Source organism: Convolutriloba macropyga, unplaced genomic scaffold, assembly GCF_964194025.1.
Source record: "Convolutriloba macropyga unplaced genomic scaffold, txConMacr16.3 SCAFFOLD_4816, whole genome shotgun sequence".
Taxonomy (NCBI): Eukaryota; Metazoa; Xenacoelomorpha; order Acoela; family Convolutidae; genus Convolutriloba; species Convolutriloba macropyga.
In genome coordinates, this window is record NW_027449877.1 from 1 (window position 1) to 19,753 (window position 19,753).

Here is a 19,753-nt window from a genome sequence, read left to right on the forward strand (position 1 = left end):
CGATCCTGATCCTTAGAAAAAACTTTTTTAAAAAAGCAAATTTGAGGGACCATTAATTGTTTACAAATATGGAACCCGAAATACTGATGCAACGATGAAAGAGTGCGGAAAAATTATGTTTCTACTTATTAACTTTCAAATGATTAATTTGAATGATGCTCAGTTTATTGCTACAGATAACAAGAACCATTAAACTAATATCTTACAAACTAGGGCTGCGACACAAAAAATATAAATTTCTAACGTCTGAGAAAAATTAATTCCCAGACTAAAAACGTTTTTAAATATCTGAAACAAATGGTTCAATGCCAACGGTGAAATATGAAGACACGGAAAAAGTGGAAGGGTGAGGTTAAATTTCATATCTCTATCATTTGTAAAAAAAGATTATGATATGCTCCTTTAAATTTGACAAGGGGGTTAAAAAAATCATAAAGACTTGTTTGAATTTAATGTAAACTCCCCCGAATCATAAAAGTGTATTGTAAATTCTGGACTGGTAAAGATTATACAAATAATTTTGTATCTTCTGATTGGCAGGTAGCGATCATAACCAAAATTACAATAAAACTTTTGACTTTATCATAAAGGAGTAATGTGATTTAACTGAATTGAATATCTGAAATAAAACCCCTACTTTATCTCAAAATGTTTAATCCTATCAGTATAAAGACTTCTGAGTTTCTGCCAAGTAACGCTATTTACACGATGGAAAGTGACAGGTCACTCATTTGCATCCATCCAATCGATGACGATATGCTTCTTTTACCATTTGACAGGAGGGTTAGTAATCATAGAAACTTTTCTGAATTTATTGTAAACACTTCTGAATCATAAAACTGTACTGTAATTTAATTATGGACTCCTAAAGATCATGGAAGTATTTTTGTATCTTCTGGTTGCCCACTGCAGCCAAATTACAATAAAACTTTTGACTCCATCATGGAATGATTTATGTGACCTAACTGAATTGAATATTCGGAATAACCCTAACTTTATGTCAAAGTGTTTGACACGATCAGTATAAAGATTTCTAGGTTTCTTCCAAGTTACGCTTTTTAAACGATGGAAAGTAGATGGACCCCAAAAGAAGTGTCTATTTAAAAAAATCAAATTTAAAATTGCTGAAAGAGAAAGAAGCTGTTTTTTTAAATACTACTTCAAAAATTTACTCATAAGATGAGAGAGCATGCTAATACTATAAGACATATGACAAGGGAAAAATGAGCAGGCATATATTATTTGCATATTAATTAATTGTTCCGACATTTGGGGGAAATGAGGGAACTTATATGCGAGGCAGGCTTTTTTTCTTCAGCCAAATCTTGACTTTTTGCTTACGCATCATACAGAAAAAAGAAAGACATGTTGTAGCTCCATAATTTAATTTTTATTCTGAAAAAAGTTTTTGGTTTTTCAGAGTTTTGAACACTTTACTATTTCGATGGAACAATTGAAAACGAAAACATCCAGGTTTGAAAACTTAATAAAAACGTTCATGATTTTTTTGAAATTATTTTTCACATCACTATCTATTCTATTTTACACATTCCACTTTGAAATTGCCATTTGAACTGGCTTTTGCTGGTGAGCGGGCATTTTAGTAAATTGAAAAACAAATGGTTTATTGATCGCGAAACTTCTCAATTAATGAAAAAAATGTTTTTAAGTGAAATTAAGAAGGAATTATTTCTTAATAGTTATTCGGTTCTCATAAAAATTATAAACATTTTTTCATTTCTTCAAAGAACATTCCAAAGAGTAATAGAGCCAACGTTAATTTTCAGAAAAAAATAGAAAAGTTACTTTTTATTTGACACCAATTGCAGTATTAACTATTTTCTAAAACTAAAATTAGGTTGATTAAAACTAGCTAGTAAGCCATCCCTGAGATTTTAAAAGTTTAATAGACCCAAGTGCTCTTGGAACATCCAAGTTAACAGAATTTTTTCGACAAACCTCAAAAAAGTTCATTTCAAAATTTAATTTCAAAATTACGATTACCGATATAATTTCCTAAAAAAGTCAACATCCAGTTCTCTAGAAAAAAAAACAAAGAAAACCTTAATGAAAAGTCACGAACTTTGAGTAAAAACTAACTGCCGAAAAGAAAACTTTAAAAAATGTATTTTTGCTGTTGGGTTTTTTTAATGTGTGTATGTGTATATGTGTGCGTATGTGTGTGTGCGTGTGTGTATGTGTGTATGTGTTTGTGTGTGTGTGTGGTGTGTATGTGTGTGTATATGTGTGGTGTGTGTTTGTGTGTGTATGTGTGTATTTGTGTGTATGTGTTTGTGTGTGTGTGGTGTGTGTGTATGTATGTGTATATATGTGTGGTGTGTGTTTGTGTGTGTGTGTTTTTGCGTGCGTGTGTGTGTGTGTGGGGGGGGGGGGGTGTGTGGGTGCGTGTGTGTATGTGGGTGCGTGTGCGGTGTGTCATGTGTGTGTGTTTGAAAGTTTCGGAAAGTGTTTGAAATTGTCTGTAGTGGCCTCCAAGTTCATATAATAAGTTGCTTTCGGCTGCTCCCAACTATTTCTTTGGCGGAATCTTTTGTTTTGGCAACCTTGAGAGGTCTGTTGGAACATCCTTTGCTACGCATAGACTCGCACGAGCAATCTGGTTAAGATTCAAAAAGGCAAAACAAAATGAGGACTGGGTATATGATTGAGAGACTGAAAAATACTTCTGTTTCATTTCCATCCAAAGTTTCATTCTCTAATCACAAAATGATACAATAATTTCTCTGCCTTAGTTCTTCAGAAAACTTAATGGCTCCGGACAATTGCAATTGGAAAAAAGAACGAGAGACTAGTTTCTTGAAGAAGCCTCTACTAATTTTAGAGAGGTAAAGATGCGGAGATTTCCCGACATGTGGTGGCAAATAAATTATTTATCAGCAAAAACTAGTTAATGAGTTTGAGTAAATCCTGATTTGATGTGATCTCAATCAACGTATCACAAAAAAATGAAAACTGGTATATGTTTTTCAATACCCCCTCCCTTTGAGTGATTTGATACCCCACTTTAAAAGTTGGTGGTAAAAGCAGCACAAATTTGGTGGATGTTAGGGGGTCTATTCAGGTGCAACTACTGTGAAAATGGACCAGTTTTGGATTGGAACCAGCATCTCTTACTTGCAAGCCTAGTGTGCTACCCATTTACACCAACTAGTCTTAAGCTCTTGAACTTGGGCGTCCTCTTATAACCCGTTCTCACGTTCTTTCTTGTTCCTCAAGGCTTCATTTCTCTTGCCAAGTATACGTTGAACAAGTAGAGCTTCTTGTCAAGCTATGTCAAGCTTATCTTATGCACAATTTACATTAGGTTGTTCTCTCTCAACCTTCTAACAGTGGACAAAAAAATTTAAATTTTTATTTTATATCTCCATCAAACTATACCGAAAAAGGGAAAAATAAGTGGTTTTGCTATCACTAACTTTTGATTTGTAGCCAGGATGGAGCACTGGTGACGTTGATATTTCTATCCAAGGGATTAGCAGCCAGACATGAGTACTGTCCCTCGTCCTCAATCCTCAGACTGGTCATATTCAGTTCGTGTCTCACAATTCCGTCCCAAGTCACTTGGGAAGTAGCGACCATGTTTGGTCTGTTGTCCAGGTCTATGGGTTTTTGTTCGTATAACCAGGATACTTTTGGTTCAGGGTTTCCCACTGGGGCGATGCAGGAGAGAGTGATCCGTTTGCCCTCTATACCCTCAATTAGAGGTGCGGGTGCTGCTCGGAATTTGTCGCCCAAACCTGAGATTATAACATTCCTTCAATGACCTAATAACTGATTGACAATGGCGTTTTAGGGCATGAAGATTTTTTCCGCCCCCCCCCCCCCCCCCCCGACGCACGTGTCATATATTTTTTGTAATGGTAATTTACTATGTACATATTTACACAGTACATATTTACTATGTAATGGTAATAGCACATGCTCTGTACCTAGTAGGGAGGGGGGTGCATAACGTACGGGGGGGGGGGGGGGGGGGGGCACAAACAGAAAAGATTCAGATAATATGGTGTAAGAAATATTGCAGGATTTATTTATTTATATTAAAATGTCATATTTCTTTAATGCTAGATTCTAGAGTGCCAGATTTTTATATATACAGCGCCAAAATTTAAACTCGCAAACTGCGTATCTAAACCAAAATCATTTCCAAATTCTGACTTATATCTCGAACCGTTTTGTGATTCTTGACGACTATGAGACTTTCTCAGTGACCTTATCAGAGTAACGTGAACTGTACTGGACTGAAAAAAAACAGAAGTTTTACATTGAACTTTAGTTTGAAGCTTAAAATCTGATAACATATGGAAATTCTAGAGGCTATGTTTCAAGGAGGAGTTACGATTCTGCACACGTCATAGTTCTCACTACATACGACAGTTCAGTAATGGTTAAGTGACACTGCATGAAGTCACTGAGAACTTCTGGCGTTTATCGAGAACTGCGAAGCAGTTCGAGATAAGTCAGAATTTCGAAGTGACTTCTGCAGAGTCACTTAACCATGCTTACAACACGAAACGCGCACGATTTAAAATGACGAAAGTCAACGAAATTCAACTTCTGGCTAAGTAGCAACTTCTGGCATTTTGACTTCTGGCACTGCAGACTTTCGGTATTTCAAAATGTGCACGTGAGTGTTTTAAAATCTGGTAATATAGGAGAATTCATCTATGGAGTACAGAAGCTATACGCCCTACGATTCCTAGAAGAATATGAACCCGGGTTCCAAAAAAGTCTTACTCGAAATGGAGAGGGAAGCCACTTGACTTGCGACTGAGAAGTTCGCATTAGACACCAGACAGTAGTAATGGCCAGTGCTGGTCTCGTCAACGTAAAACAGCATCAAGTCACTGCCCAAGATAGCGTGGGGTTTAGAACTGCCCCCAAAAATACCACCCCCACCACCACCCGACGAACCCCCACCCCCACCTGATGAGAGTTCGTCTACTGAAACATAAACACAGCATTAAACAGCTAAATAAACAAAGCTTGAATAATTAATCAATAAAATAAACGCTAGACATATGAAAACTTGTATCTTTAAATGTCGTCACTCCGATCAGAATTTCAAAACTTCAAGATTTTCGAAATTTCAAAAACTTAAAAGGAGAAATATTTTCTTTTCAATTGTCAAACATTTTTTGTTTTCATTTTTGTTTTCTAAACAATTTTCTTCCATTTTGTCAGCTATCTTAGACCAAGTAAACTGCATTCTAAACATAGCCATAAATTAAAAGGTCCCGCCCCCAAAAATGTTGAACAAATTCAAAATTTGGGCTAGGGGCGTTGCCCAGTTAATAACCGAATTCAAATAGGCTCAAAATGGGGTTAGAAAAACTCTACAAGAACGTAATGAGTTAATTAACAAATTATTTGCTTGACCAAGTCTTCGAAATAAAGTGAGAAAACTGAAGCGCCTCTGAGGCGCACATGATTGTCTTGAAAGTGAATGTGACCCCGTTTTAGCCCCGAAAACGCCCACTCTAATTGATTGCGACTTCAATTAAACATTTACATCAAACAGACTCCAAAACTAAAACACTTTCCTAACAGACCCGACGGCGCCGCTAAGCATTTGATTAAATTTTCAAATGCAAATTGTGTTTTTAAAAACCCGCCGATATGGTGCGGTAAACGTTTGAATTTTTTCTACATTTTTCTGTTTTCCCGGTTTTGACTCCTATTAAAGCGGAAAAAAACAATCAGAAAATTTTTCTCAAAAAAACAGCTTTGGAAGAATAATCATGTGTTTTTTATGTGAGATTTGAATAAGATAATAATCTATAATACGATGCTGCAATATTAGTATTTTTCCTCAAGAATGTTTTGGAACCCATTTTTTGGAAATAAAAACTCATTTGGTGATCTTTGAAACCCCAGGCAAGCATGATAATACATGCGCTTGTTGCATTGAATAATTGCGGGCACATTAAAAGAGGACTTATTTATGCATCTAGTTATGAGTTTGTTAACTTTACTAACCATAGATTATAAACGATAAGTTTTACTGTCGAACCAACAAACTCAGTTTGCTATCGATACTTCTCAAAACATTCGCATTATTGATCACAATTCACTCGCTTATTTGTAGATCACTGATCAATAACTCTTAATCTATTTATCTCCCAAGCCCCCCCCCCCCCCACTGCACGGTCGATCGGTGCCACAATAAGTGCTAATACGGTTTACAATTACAAACAAGAGCTGAAATGAATTCGTACAATGACTTGCTGAGTCACAAAATCTATCAAATTTACTTCACAAAAAATTGCATACCAGAAAGTCAATAATCAAGTTTCAATATAAGTTCAAATTTAAAATGCTGACAATTAAAAACAGATAAAAAGTTGGAAAAAAGTTTCGACTGCATACGCTTGTAAGCTAGTTGTGTAGTTGTGTCAAAATGAGTTACAAAAATAGTAACTATAACAGGAAAGGATTTCTATCACGCATCTCAACAGGATAACAGATTTTTAAAAAACCATAAAGTTATGCAGAAATGTTCAAAACTCATTTCAATATTTCACTATTTGATTTCGTATACGCGCCGTATCGCTGAACAGGGGGGATTTTTAAAAAACTTTTTTTTACAGTTTTAAGTTTTAATGTTTCATGAATTGGTTTTCGACAACTTCCAGGCTTTTAAAAAGTCCAATTTTTGAAAAAATTTTAGACGAGTTTCATGATAACAAGTTGTAATTTTATCAATTTTTAAATTATGAAGGCAGCCCGGGCCCGGGGTACACTTAAATTTATTGCTCAAGACTAGTGAGTGAAATGATCAATAAAATTGGCACCTCAATTTTATTATGATTAAGAATGGACAAGCCACATTAATAAACAGACAGCGGCATTTACAAACATTTATGATATGCAAATCTACTGCTGTGTTTGCCTTTTGTTTACGACAGTTCAAATTATCAACAACAACCCTCTCTTTGGCCAACGGGGTTTCGTAACCGCAACGTTCAACGTGTCGCGCGGCCGCCAGTTATTTCAGATACAATTTGATGCTTTCGGGAATCCGCAGGTCATAAGGGGGGGGGGGGGTGTAGGGGGGGGGGGTACCTGTTAGTAAGTTGTATTTGGTTTCGTGAAGTCAGTTGTTGTTTCTACTGTTATTGTTAGTAATTGCTATATACGTTTAAAACGATATCGAGAACATTTTTGAAATAACTTTTCGATTATTAATTAATTTTTCCGAATTAATTTTTCCGAGGTGGAAAACAATAAAATTTGAAAAGGTGTAAATAAAACTGCCGATGTCTAAACTGCCGATGTCTAAAGAATAATCGCAGAAAGAATGCCTATTTTCTGCGATTATTCCCAAGATGATGACAGTCCACCCCTTATTTTTTTTTGCTCCGAAAGATATATCCCTCACCCACACTAAATTCTTACGGCTGTGCTGGGGTCAAAAGGTCAAGCAAAGCACCAATCATAACTTACTGGGTAACTGGTCACGGTACCAAGTGACCTTTGGGTACGAAGTCGACTGTAAATTTGCAGCAGTGTCCTTTTCCTTGTTTTTGTTTACATATTTGTTGTTGTTTTTGTTGTTCTGCGAGATGGATGATAGAGTGGTGTCTGTAGGTGGACTGTTTTGATTTTGGTAGTGGTTGTTGTTGTGTTTCGAAATGTCGCATGAGAATCGGACAGTGTCACCTGTTAGGGCTATTTTGTCCCTTGGTCCTCTCTCTATCACGGGCAACAAGGGCAAATCTATCACACACAAAACACAACAGAGATTGTAAGCACATAATACTGGTATTTCCCATTATAACCCCCCCCCCCCCCCACACACACACACACACACACACACACACACACCCACACACACACACACACACACATACACACACCCTGAAGTTTTACTCCCCCATTATGATATTACCATGATTGGTATTGGTTAGGGGGGGGGGGGGGGGGGGGGTTGGTTCCAGTCCTTTTAGCCATAAATATTTGCTGTAACTACAAATAAATAATTTTGGTCGCAGCTACAAATTCGATAAAAAGCTATTTTTCAATTTCAAGTACACACAATTGTTTCTAAAGTTAGTTTTTCTTACTTACTTTTATTTCTGTTTTTTATTTCTTAAAGTTTTATTTCTGCTTTTTTCATATTTTTCATAAGACAAAACGCCAACGTTAAAATTGCTGTTTTTACGTAAATGTAATTTCAGTATAGTACTGTAAAAATAAAATTTCAGTATAGCACTAGCATGTGTATAGATGTTGATCATTTTGTCAGTTCAAATTGGACAGATCATTTCCTGACTTTGCCCGGGTAATTACAACTACTAATCGTCCATTTATTCATGCTAGATTTAAAGGTCATTTGGAGCGATGACCTCAAATGGCTCTATCTAGATCTCCAAAGTCATGTTTGTTCATCAATAACAAAAATTTCACAGACAAAACTGATTACAGCGATTACACACCGCTAAACGAGCAATCACAGACTGCTAGTTACCTGACCGTTATTAGAGAGAACTATATGTCAATAATTTAAGAAACAATTATGAACGTTAATGTTGCTCAGGTACGGTGTCAGGACACTATCAAATGCACGAAAATAACCAAAATATACACACTATTATACACTATTGTTTAAAATAAAAAAAAGATCTTTTCCGTTTGTGTGCCCCCCCCCCCCCAGTACGTTATGCGCCCCCCAGTTACAGAGAACGTGTCATTACATAGTAAATCATTATGTAAAAAATATTGCGCGCGCGTCTGGGGGGGGAGCAAATGATATGCGCTGGGGGGAAAGCTGGGGGAACAAACGGAAAAGATCCAAAAAAATTTTAAAAAACTGATGAACGTAAACATCAAATTTCCAGCTTATTGGGTATTTGGTGTCGGGTATTCTGGTACATTAGATATGTTTGTATGGGGTAAATTGTCATGCATCCTAACTCGATTAGACTTGAAAGGACATAATTGAAATGCGCTATGTACCTCAAGTAATGGTTAAGTGACTCTGCTTGAAGTCACTGAGAACTTCTGGCGTTTATCGAAAACCGCGAAGCTGTTCGAGATATTGAGTCAGAATTTCGAAGTGACTTCTGCAGAGTCACTTAACCATGCTTAAAACACGAAATGCGCACGTTTTAAAATGACGAAAGTCAACGAAATTCAACTTCTGGCTAAGCAGAAACTTCTGGCGTTTTAACTTCTGGCACTGCAGACTTTCGGTATTTTAAAAATCTGCACGTGAGAATTTTAATGAAACAGATAGGGTGGTATACTAACATTGTCTAGTTGTGAGAACAATACTCTTTCCAAATACAAGCGATTGTTGTCTCTTCTGAATTTGGGTAGTTGCTGGTGTTCCATATTGTGAAGTTTGTTGATTATGTTTTTGTTGTTGTTGTTGTTCCACAGTGCAATAATAAGTCCCACTATCGTACCTCCCGTTAAAATTTGAGATGACAAGAGAGCCATTTGTGGTCAGTTGTTTGTTCATCGACTTCAAAGCTGAAAACACAATTACTTCACATCAAAAAACGTCACAATAGTTGGTTGCTAACCATAAAATGGTATAAACTTCATTTTTTGTGTAGTTCACATGACTCAGTGCCTTTAGCAGAGGTTCCTAACATTACTCGAAACAACGAAGGGGGGCTAATAATTTTTGTCTGATTGGGCTAAAACTTGGACATTATTTTTGGGCTATTTTTTTTCTCAGCATTAAAACAGCATTAAAAATGTTACGCTTGAAAATGCTCTCATGTACATGATATAGCTTATATATCTGCAATGAATATTGCTAATTAGGTTGAATAATTTCCTCTTGAAAAAATTTCACCTTGGAATCCATTTTATGTTGATTAAATATGTGATGATGTTAATTACATATGCCCTAGAGGACAAAATTATATTTGCATTTTAAAGAAAATTATAATTGTTTTCCTTCTAAGCTACGAAAAAAAGGAAAAAATCAAAGCCCAGCATCAACACAGAAACTAATTTAAATACAAAGTAACTTCTGCTTAGAAAGGAATTTTTTAAAACTTCAGACAGGTTGACTTTTTCACGGTCTTTTTTCACGTCCTTAATTGCTTTGAAAATGCAAATTTATCACTTCTCTTCAATGAGAAATCTAATCCCCCGTTTCTAACAAACATTTTATTTTGGGACAAAATCAATACGAAAGCAAACAAACAGATTTTTTTCCCGCTGTTTGCCATATAACACTAAATGAGACAAAAAATCAAAGCACACCCGAAATCGGCGAAAATCAACCAACCCTCCCCCCCCCCCCCCCCCCCATTCCACCCTCTTCATTTCCCCACGACCCCCGACTGCGGTGTGGAGTCCAATTCTTAATTTATTTTAGAACACGTCCTGATTTGCATGACGGAAAAAGAGGGATAAAAATTGGGTTGGGCAGGTCCTCTAACCTTTATATGACAATGAGTCATTCAAACACAGCATACAAACCTCACTCACTTAATGCGAATAGTGGTGAGGGGGGGGGGGGGGGGGTGAGGGGGGTAGAGGGGGAGTTTATATAAAATATTTACACCATTATTGCCTGTGTGATGAATTATTATCCTTATTTATTATCTCTACTTGTTTAGTGTTTACTGTTTGTTTAGCGGGACTTGTTCTTTAATGACTCACATTAAAAAAGGAAGCAGCAAAATTAGTTGTGACAAATTGGGTGGCAACGTCAATAAAAGATGTACTTTTTATCACTGATTTACAACCTGAAAGTCTTTTCATTTTTAGGTCACTTCACAAAGAAAATTATCAGCACGCTTATCTAAACGAACAAAAAAGACACTCACGCGCTCAAAGTTATTTTAAAAGGCTTTCTGATAACTTTTATATTGAAATTTTGACCTGTGAAATCGTACAAATACGACACAGCTAACGACCAATTTTTTGATCATTTGCGATTAGATAACTTGAAATATTCGTAGACGTAATCTGTTTTTGAATTTTAATGAAAATAACAAATAGATGAGGAAATTCGACTGGATGATGATGAGTTATTGCAATTTTGAAATTTTGATCAGTTGGAGGCGTGATTATCATATGTCTACTCAATTAGTCAATAAATAGGCGCGCTTAACCTGAGCTAACACCCTTTCTTGAGACTTAATACCTCCAGTTTTACTCCAGTGCAAAAATAATGAAGATGCAAAAAATAATCAGAAAACTAAGCAAAAACTAAATATTTTAATAACAATATATGTGCAAAATAATGCATACGCGTAGATTTAATAAAACAGAAGTTTCTCCACCATAGTTTCAACAACGGTTAAGTTTGTGCACTTGCGCAACGGTTTTACAAACCTTGTAGAACCCAAATTGAAAAACAAAAACTATTTGAATTTCAAATATAAACCCAAAAATTTAAAACAGAAGATGGGTCGCTTTAAAAGCCTCCGTTTTGCTACTTAATAGACCATCCTCCCCCAACCCCCAATCGTCCCCCCCCCCCCGGGTAATCTTGTATAACAACAACTGATTAGCAAAATCATTATGACGAATTATAAGGTGGGCGATAGTGGCCGATGGCCATGTGACTTGTAGAAATCCCGGAACAATTAAAGCAGAATTTATATTCTATTTACCCAGGATGAACACTATATAAGGATCTCGAAGCAAAAAATTAATGATGTCAGTAGAAATACTAATACATATACGTTTTTATGCAACCTTAATATCATGATTGACATCTCAACTAAACATAAAAATATAACTTAAAAATTAACCGGAGCAGAAATACTTTCAAAAACATTTTTCTAACCTTTGGACTAAACTACACTTTTCATATCTTAGTAGTCATACGTGGAGTTCATATACGGAAACGTGCAGGATACATGCTGTTTTGTCAACATTGTTAGATAGTAGAGAGAGAGAGAGAGAGAGAGAGAGAGGAGAGAGAGAGAGAGAGAGAGAAGAGAGAGAGAGAGAGAGAGAGAGGGGAGAGAGAGAGAGAAAGAGAACAACCTAATGTAAATTGTGCATAAGGCAAGACTGACATGACTTATCAAGAAGTTCTACTGGTTTAGATTACTTTGAGCCTCGACGAACAAGAGAATGTGTTAAAGGGTTGCATGCCCAAACATGAGAGGATACGACCAGTTGGTGCAATAGTTAGCACACTAGGCTTGCAAGTATGAGATGCTGGTTCGAATCCAGTACTTGTCCATTTTTACAGTAGTAGCGCCTGCTTAGACCCTTGCTAATTAATTTTTCGGCATAATTCAAGTCAAATTATTCTAGTTAGTTTAATATGAGTGAGCATGGAGATTTCATACTCTTCTTTATGGTTAAAAATCTTTGGCTTAATTTCTTTTCAGGACATTTCCCCTTTTCGAAAAAGAGCAAAATTGTTTATATGAACCAAAATTAGCATTTTTTTTCTTTTTCAGGAAAATTAAATTCTCAGGAATTTCTGGGAAATTTAAATTCCATCAAGGCTATTTTTGATAGTGGCAGTTAATTTTATTTAAGCTCAAAAACACTCCTTAAAGATCCGAAATTAAAGTGACATTTGTATGGGTTCACCCAGAACATCAGAAAAAATACTGATCTGAACTGAACAAACTGAACGTTGTGCACTTTTGCATAACAAATTTGTTGCACGTAATGGTTGCATTATGCCCATTTTTAGATTTTTTTGGAGAACTTCTTTATTTTTTCTAAATATATTCCAAAGCATGACAGCGTTTTTGGACAAAAATTTTTTGTTCAGGTTTCAATTCTTGACTTCGGAAATGTAGTCACGCGCGCGCATGATTGTTGACAAGTAAGCTTAAGGGTGCGTAATGAATTCATATTGTAACATTCAATTCCAGAGACGAAGCATTGTTTTGGAACCAGATATTCAATCTGAGAGCAAATTTTGAGTGCCTTTTTTCTGCTAAGAACAAATGTTTTCACTTTTCCCATTTTTCCCAAGAAACGAGAAAAAAGATAGGATTGTGAAAGCGGGGGAAATCATTTGTTAGGAAGCGAGGAGACAGAAGAGTGAAAAGCACAAAATTGCATCATAATATTGGGAAGCATCTCACACGGGATGTTTTCACTTCAAGCACTAGGGAACAAGGGGAGATAAAGGCACGCGGGCAACACAGGGAAAACAGAGAGGGGAAGGAGGAGGGAAAAACAAGTGGGAATTGAGAAATCTCAAGCTCTATTCCCTCAATTTGTGCCTCCAATCTATCTTCTATTTTGCCCAAATTGCCCGATTCTGTTTGAGACATAAAAAATACTACTACTACTACTGCTTCTGCATTATACATCACTAATGCCCACTTAGTGACAAAGAACAGCTCACATACACAACACCCTAAAAACCACCCCCCCCCCCCCCCACAACGTACCCCACCGGGCTCTTTTCTGTTAGCTCTCTCTCTCTCTCTCTCTCACCCCACCCCACGTAAACACAAATTGACATTACTTACCTAAAATTATGTGTATTTAAAAGCCTAAATATCAATACATCGTAACGATAAACACAATGAAGCGACTGGGTTGAATGGCGAGTCTTTTCAATTTCCAAGTTCCTATTCTCAAGAAGAGGCACTTAATTATGCACGGCCTCAATAACAATGCATTCTGCCCAATTAAGGGGAGGAAAACAGAACCAGCTAAGGAGAGGGATGTGAACAAAAGGGGCAGGAAAAGCGCCCAAAGAGAAACAAATTTGAGCTCCAATTCAAATTTAGCTTTTGTTCACGTCATTTTTGGGTTTTGCATCATCAATTTGCCCCACCCTTACCATTTTGAGATAAGGTCTCAAATTTTGGAACAGAGCCAACAAATTGAACTTGAAATTTTAGTTTCGAATTTTTGAAGCAAGTTTTGAAATTAACTGTGACAAGTATGTTCAGTACAAAAAATTACAGAAAAAAATGTTTCATTCGAAGTTGATTTTTCTCCAAAATATTGTCCATACAATTAGCATAACAAGAGAAAAGAATTGGAAAAATGTTTTACGGGAAATAGCGGAAAAAAACTTTATACTCTTTGAAAATGCTTGACTTTTTGAAAATTTTTGTTAATTTATCAGATTAATATTATAGGTGAGATCGAGCAGCAGTTAAAAAACAAGAAAAAAAAACAAAGTTCTTCGATCAAGGACAAGACTTCTTTGGAAACAGTTTGTTATTGACAGCAAAAAAATTTCATTTCAGTTAATCGGGGCAGGAAAAATATTGGCCGATATAGCTCCTCGTCTAGTGGGAAATTTCCTAATTGCGCAATAAACCAAGGTGAGCAAACAATGGCCAATCAATAGAATGTTCCTAATTTATAACTTTCACCTGTCATAAAAACGTGTACCCTAATAATCCCCCACATAATAGAACATGGAGGAAAAGCAGCATGAACAAAATTGGGCTCCTTAAAGGCACAGGTAAAATATCAATTAATGGCAACCCTTAATCATTGGATGTGGAATGTTGTATGATAAACTAACTTAGTTATTACTTTATAACATAAAATTGGGTGTGCAAAGATGTCATGCATAATTTAATATAGTTTCAGCATATTGTTCAGCATAGCTGTCGGGCTTAGAACCTGACTCATACTCGCCAGCGGGGCACAACTCCGGAAAAATAGCCCAGGTTGAGATAAATTTGTTCGTGCTGTGATTGTGATAAAGACTAAGTCCTGATTATTTTACAAGGGAGGCTAAATCAATTTTATTTGCAAAACCAATTTTTGTTCGATATAGTTTGTGAAAATTTTTGCACCCTAAGGGCTCTGTATCTAATCGTCAATGCTCAAGAGAGATTCAGGTGCCTCGTTTTAAAAATCTACAAATCAAACCCAAAAAAAAATAGTATGCTTTTTTGCGAGATGTAAATCTTTGGTCTCTCGATGAAACAAATCCTGATAGCTAAAAGACTTTTAATCGTACCAAGATCATATCTCAGAATTTCAAAAACAGGAATAGTTTAACGGAATGAAGAATAGTTTTTCATTTGGCTGACCGGTTCGAAAGGGGATGGTTGTCTTTTAAGATCTTTCTTCTTGCAAAAGATAGCTATCTTATAAGAACTCGCAAAATTTCTTGCAATAGATTGTTATCTTGTAAGATCTTGCAAGATGAATGATGATCATTTTAGATCTCGCAAGTTCGTTCGGGTTGAGCTGCTCTAGCATTGATTAGTTTTTGTGAAGAACTCTTCATTTGGTGCATTCAAAACTCGAGAAATCGTTACGCTTTTTGATTTACTTGAAAATTAACTTCCAAGATAACACGCTCAAATTATGTTTTGGGCACACAATTGTTAATATTTACTTTTGATATAATCTCAGAAAAGTGCAGCATCCAAATACGTTTAGTTATAGTTTTTCAGAATATTTTGATTGCACAGTTCGCTGTTCTGAATGATTAGTTTTTAGGTTAGATATATTTTTATGACACTCAATCTGGAGGACACACCAATTAGAACCTTAATTTTTTTGTTATTGTTCTCCATTAATAATTTGACACAAAAATTTGTAAATTTATGGCTTTTAAAATTTTACTATTGGAAAACATTTTTCCATTTTTTGTCTTATGTCGATCATCTTCAGAGTCGATCATATCATGCAAGGCTCTAGTAAGAAGAATGTAAATCTTACAAGAGATTGTAAGATGTTTGTTTATATTTTCAGAATCTTGTAAGACGAATGTTTATCCTGTCGGGCTCTGTAACCAAATCTTGTAAGACGATGCATCCTCTTGTAAGATTCTGACAGAATCTCACTAAATCCAACAAAAACATAACCGACTAAACGTCGGAAGAATTGCTCTCGAACGACTAGTGAGAGCTCTAATCGATTGCAGCTTGCTTCAGTCGGGGGGGAGGGGGGGGGCGAGTTTAAATGGGACTAGAAATTCAATAGTGGGCTTCAAATAACCACATTAGAGGTTCACATATACCACTATTAAGATTTAAAGTAAAAAATGGCACAAGTTTCGGCGCACTTTTCATTTGACTTTTAGTATTAAATTGTCGCCAATTGAATTCAGCTGCTTGAAATTCTGATTGAGAGAGAATTTTAGATCAAGCAAAACACAAAAAGTCAAAGGCGTAAAAGTCACTCGAAAAGTCAAAATTGTCAAGCAAAAATTTTTGCATAAAAAAGACACACACGTTTACAATAATTGTCATGAACTTCGTTCAAGAGCAATTAATAACCATCTCTAGTTTACTGGGGGGTCTCCGTCTGTTCAAATTTGTTCGCTTTATCATATTTTATGCGCAATTTAAATATAATGTTGAACATTTATATGTTCTCAGGAAAAAACCCTTACTTTTCTCAAACATGAAATCGGCAGTTTTTGGATTTGTATTTATTTTCCATATTTTTTCCAATGACAAAGTTTAGCCAAACCATTCTATTGATTTAATATCAGACAATTTACAACTCATAAGTTACAAATTATTTGAAACTTTTGCTCTGTTCACTAAAAATTCTCCATTTTAAATGGCTAAAAAATAATCGCATAAAGTCATTGTTACAGAATTTAGAAAGTCGTTGCAATTAGATTAAAAAATATATAGCTCTGTAAGACTCTAGTCCGGCTTTAGAAGTCAGATCTAGAAATACAATGTTCCCTTTAAAACGCCTGATTAATTAGATTCATCAATTCAGTCTGGGACAAAAACATTTTGCCTATGGTCGTTTCAGCTTAGTTTCGATCGTATGATCGCTTTAAAAATTTTTTTCACCTCCAGTTACCACCACGCTTCAAAATTCCATCTTTTCCAGCTCAATTACAGCTAAGAATGACACCAATAATTTTAGCTTTTGTTCATCAACTACGCTGTTTCTCTCACATCAGAATTAGGATTTGAAAATTGAGTGCCATTATTAGAAACCAAACAAACTTCTTAATCTAAGTTTTAAAACGTTTCTTAAACCGAATTATTAGGACACCAAATCATTATAGAACTTTTGATTTAGGAAAATTTGAATTAGAATGTTATTTACAATGAAGTGAGTATTGTCCCCCCCCCACCCCCCACCCCCCCCCCCTCTCCCCACAAGAGTATGGAACAAGCATTGCTTACTTGAAAATCTGGTTTGCTAACATTTACACCAACTAGTTTTACACTCTCGAACTTGAGCATCTCTTATAACTCATTCTCTAGTTATTTCTTGTTCCTCAAGGCTTCATTTCTTTTAACGCAAGTATACGTTGAAAAATTCTCGACAAGCTTTTCTTAAGCATAATTTACTTCAAATTGTTCTCTTTCATAAATTTAAAAGCTGATACAACAATGTTAATTAGGCTGATAATTGCATGATATTAGTTATGGACAGATCAAAATCAGGAAAAAATCAGAAGCACAATTTTTCTCTGAAAAAAGACTGATCAGAATTTATTTTGACATGAACAGAATATTCACAAGGTTAAAAATATATACAGTTTCTGAATTTATACTGGTTTAGTACTGAAATGCTCTGGGTTCTCAGCCCGGGTAACCTTCTAACAGTTATAACGAGGGCAAAAAATTAAAATAAACGAACCGTTATTTGATAAAGTATTGAAATGCCACCTCACGGCGGCCAGGTTTTTCCTATGCCCGTTTGTCCCCCCACTAGAGGACAAAAGGAGAGAATTGACTGTGGCTGTCAGGGGAATTATCCCCCCAGCTGAGCTGGTCACCAAATTGTTCCTACTAATGACGTCACAGTCCAGAATGACCCGCTCTCCCTCCTCCACCAAGAGCAGCCCCATCCCGTCTGGCTTGGGCACGGTGCCCTCTTTCGTATTTATGACGTCACAAATGGTAACCGTCGGTAGTAATATTGTAATAACCAGCATCAAAACTCGTCGCATTAAACATAACCAATCCATAATTGGTCGCTATAATGATAAAATCTAGTCCAAAAAAATAATTTGAAGGCTAGTGGTAAAAATAAGGTTTTTCGTTTTTATTATTTTTAACAAATTGAGCAAAAAAAATATCTTTATGCGACTTTATGTCATCGAGATTGTAATTAGTAGAAGCGCTTTTTTATTGTTTCGCGTGTCAAAAACTTTGATCGTATTGAAAATTAAGCTGGGCATTTGAGCAATGGAATTTTTGTTTGCATTTTTGGCTATAACGGAACCCAAAACAAATCTAAATTCTAAGAATCCAGTATCGACGTTCAATCAATACGCGATGAGCTTGGGCAAATACCGGGTGATAAATAATTGAATAAAAGTAAACCCAGCTCTATTTTTGGGCAAAAGATAGAAGAGAGGAATTTACGGCTGGCTCTAAATCTTTTTGTCACCCTGCCTTAGGGGCAAAAGACTGAACTGGGATAATGTGTACAATTTTGTGTGGGTTTATTTCTCTAGATACGATACACAATAAAAAGAATAGAGAGAGAGAGAGCTGTACAATAAAAGAGGGGTCCTAACTTGTATTAAGGAAGGATTAATGGGTGCTGTTTGGAACAATGTTTGCTTTATTTCACATTTAAGACCCTCCAAAGCTTCCCCCTTTTTATAGGAAAAGACAATTCTGGGCAAAATCGTTTCTTTTTGAAAGATGCGTGTTTAATTCAACTAATAAACTAGATACAATAACGGAATAATGTAGCAATAAAACGATTACCAAAGTTCGAGTCCTGAATTAGTTTAAATAAACTGAATTTTATTAACTTGGGATATAAACTCTCCAGAATGATAAATATAAATAAACCAGTCTTGATCCAAGAAATTTCGCTTTGAGAGGTTTTGAGTGTCTTCAAAAGTAGAGCTCTGCTTTGACTAAAATTCAAACATGTTCTCAGTTCCGACAAAGTATTGCTTAACATTTATGACAAATGAAGAGACAGTATTGTCCAATGAAAAGACAGCACACAAATAATATATTTATTATTTTCAAAAACTAGCATTTATATTTTACAGGGGATTTAATGAAAGCATAAATGTGCATTAATCAGCGGCAAATTTTACAGGTTAAAACAGAAAATAGACTGAAAATTGTGAGCCAATCAAAATCGAGCATATATTATGTCTTTTGCTGTCAATCAGTACACAGTAGAGCTCTAAAACAAATATATCTACTCCTTTAAAAAAAAAGTTGATCACGACTGAAAATTGTCACAATTGTAATTGCAAGGCCTGAAAATAGGCTTTTCATGGAAAATGCAAGGGAAAATTTTCCTTGAAGGAAAATTATCCTCATTTTCCGCAATTCTTGAGTCATATTCTTGGCGCATTGAAAACGTCAACGAATCTATACCCAGGTCGCTCCATTTTTGACGTCCAATAGCAAAATGTAAGAATAAATTTATTTTTAATTATATGAAATAGACCAATGAAAACGAGAAGTATCCTAAAGCTTATAGCAATATAACCTGCCAAAAAATGAAAATCCGACTAAGAAATCCAATTAGGAAAAACGATGAATTCCACAAATCTCAGTTAGGTTGAGCCATATTTATGAAATCGAATCTTTTCCGATATTATTTGCACCCCCAGACGCACGCGCCATATTTTTACATGATTATTTACTAAAAAACGAAGCTGCAAAAAATGATTTGCAAAAAAATGAAGATAAATATGCGACTTTCTTACCAATTCATAGCAAAAGTTAGCGGTCAAGCTTTTTCTACTTTTTGAGAAAAATTTAAGGGGACACACAAACAAAAATCTGCAGAAAAACACAAGTCCCCTTAAATTTGATTTTTAACTTCAAAACGCGAACAGAAGATACAGAAAAAAGCCCCTCACCTCAAAACAATGAGAATTTTGAAACAACCTGATAAT

General features: G+C 35.6%; 1 protein-coding gene across 1 annotated transcript; it reads right to left on the reverse strand.

Moving 5' to 3' along the window:
- Positions 1 to 2,783: 2,783 nt before the first annotated feature.
- LOC142355392 (uncharacterized) lies at positions 2,784 to 18,806 on the reverse strand. Its single transcript, XM_075407589.1, has 5 exons — positions 17,512 to 18,806; positions 9,274 to 9,498; positions 7,468 to 7,740; positions 4,759 to 4,965; positions 2,784 to 3,758 (listed from the first exon to the last, which is right to left on the reverse strand). Exons 1-5 carry the CDS (start codon positions 17,840 to 17,842, stop codon positions 3,433 to 3,435), a joined length of 1,362 nt encoding a protein of 453 aa, XP_075263704.1. The 5' UTR covers positions 17,843 to 18,806; the 3' UTR covers positions 2,784 to 3,432.
- Positions 18,807 to 19,753: the final 947 nt, after the last annotated feature.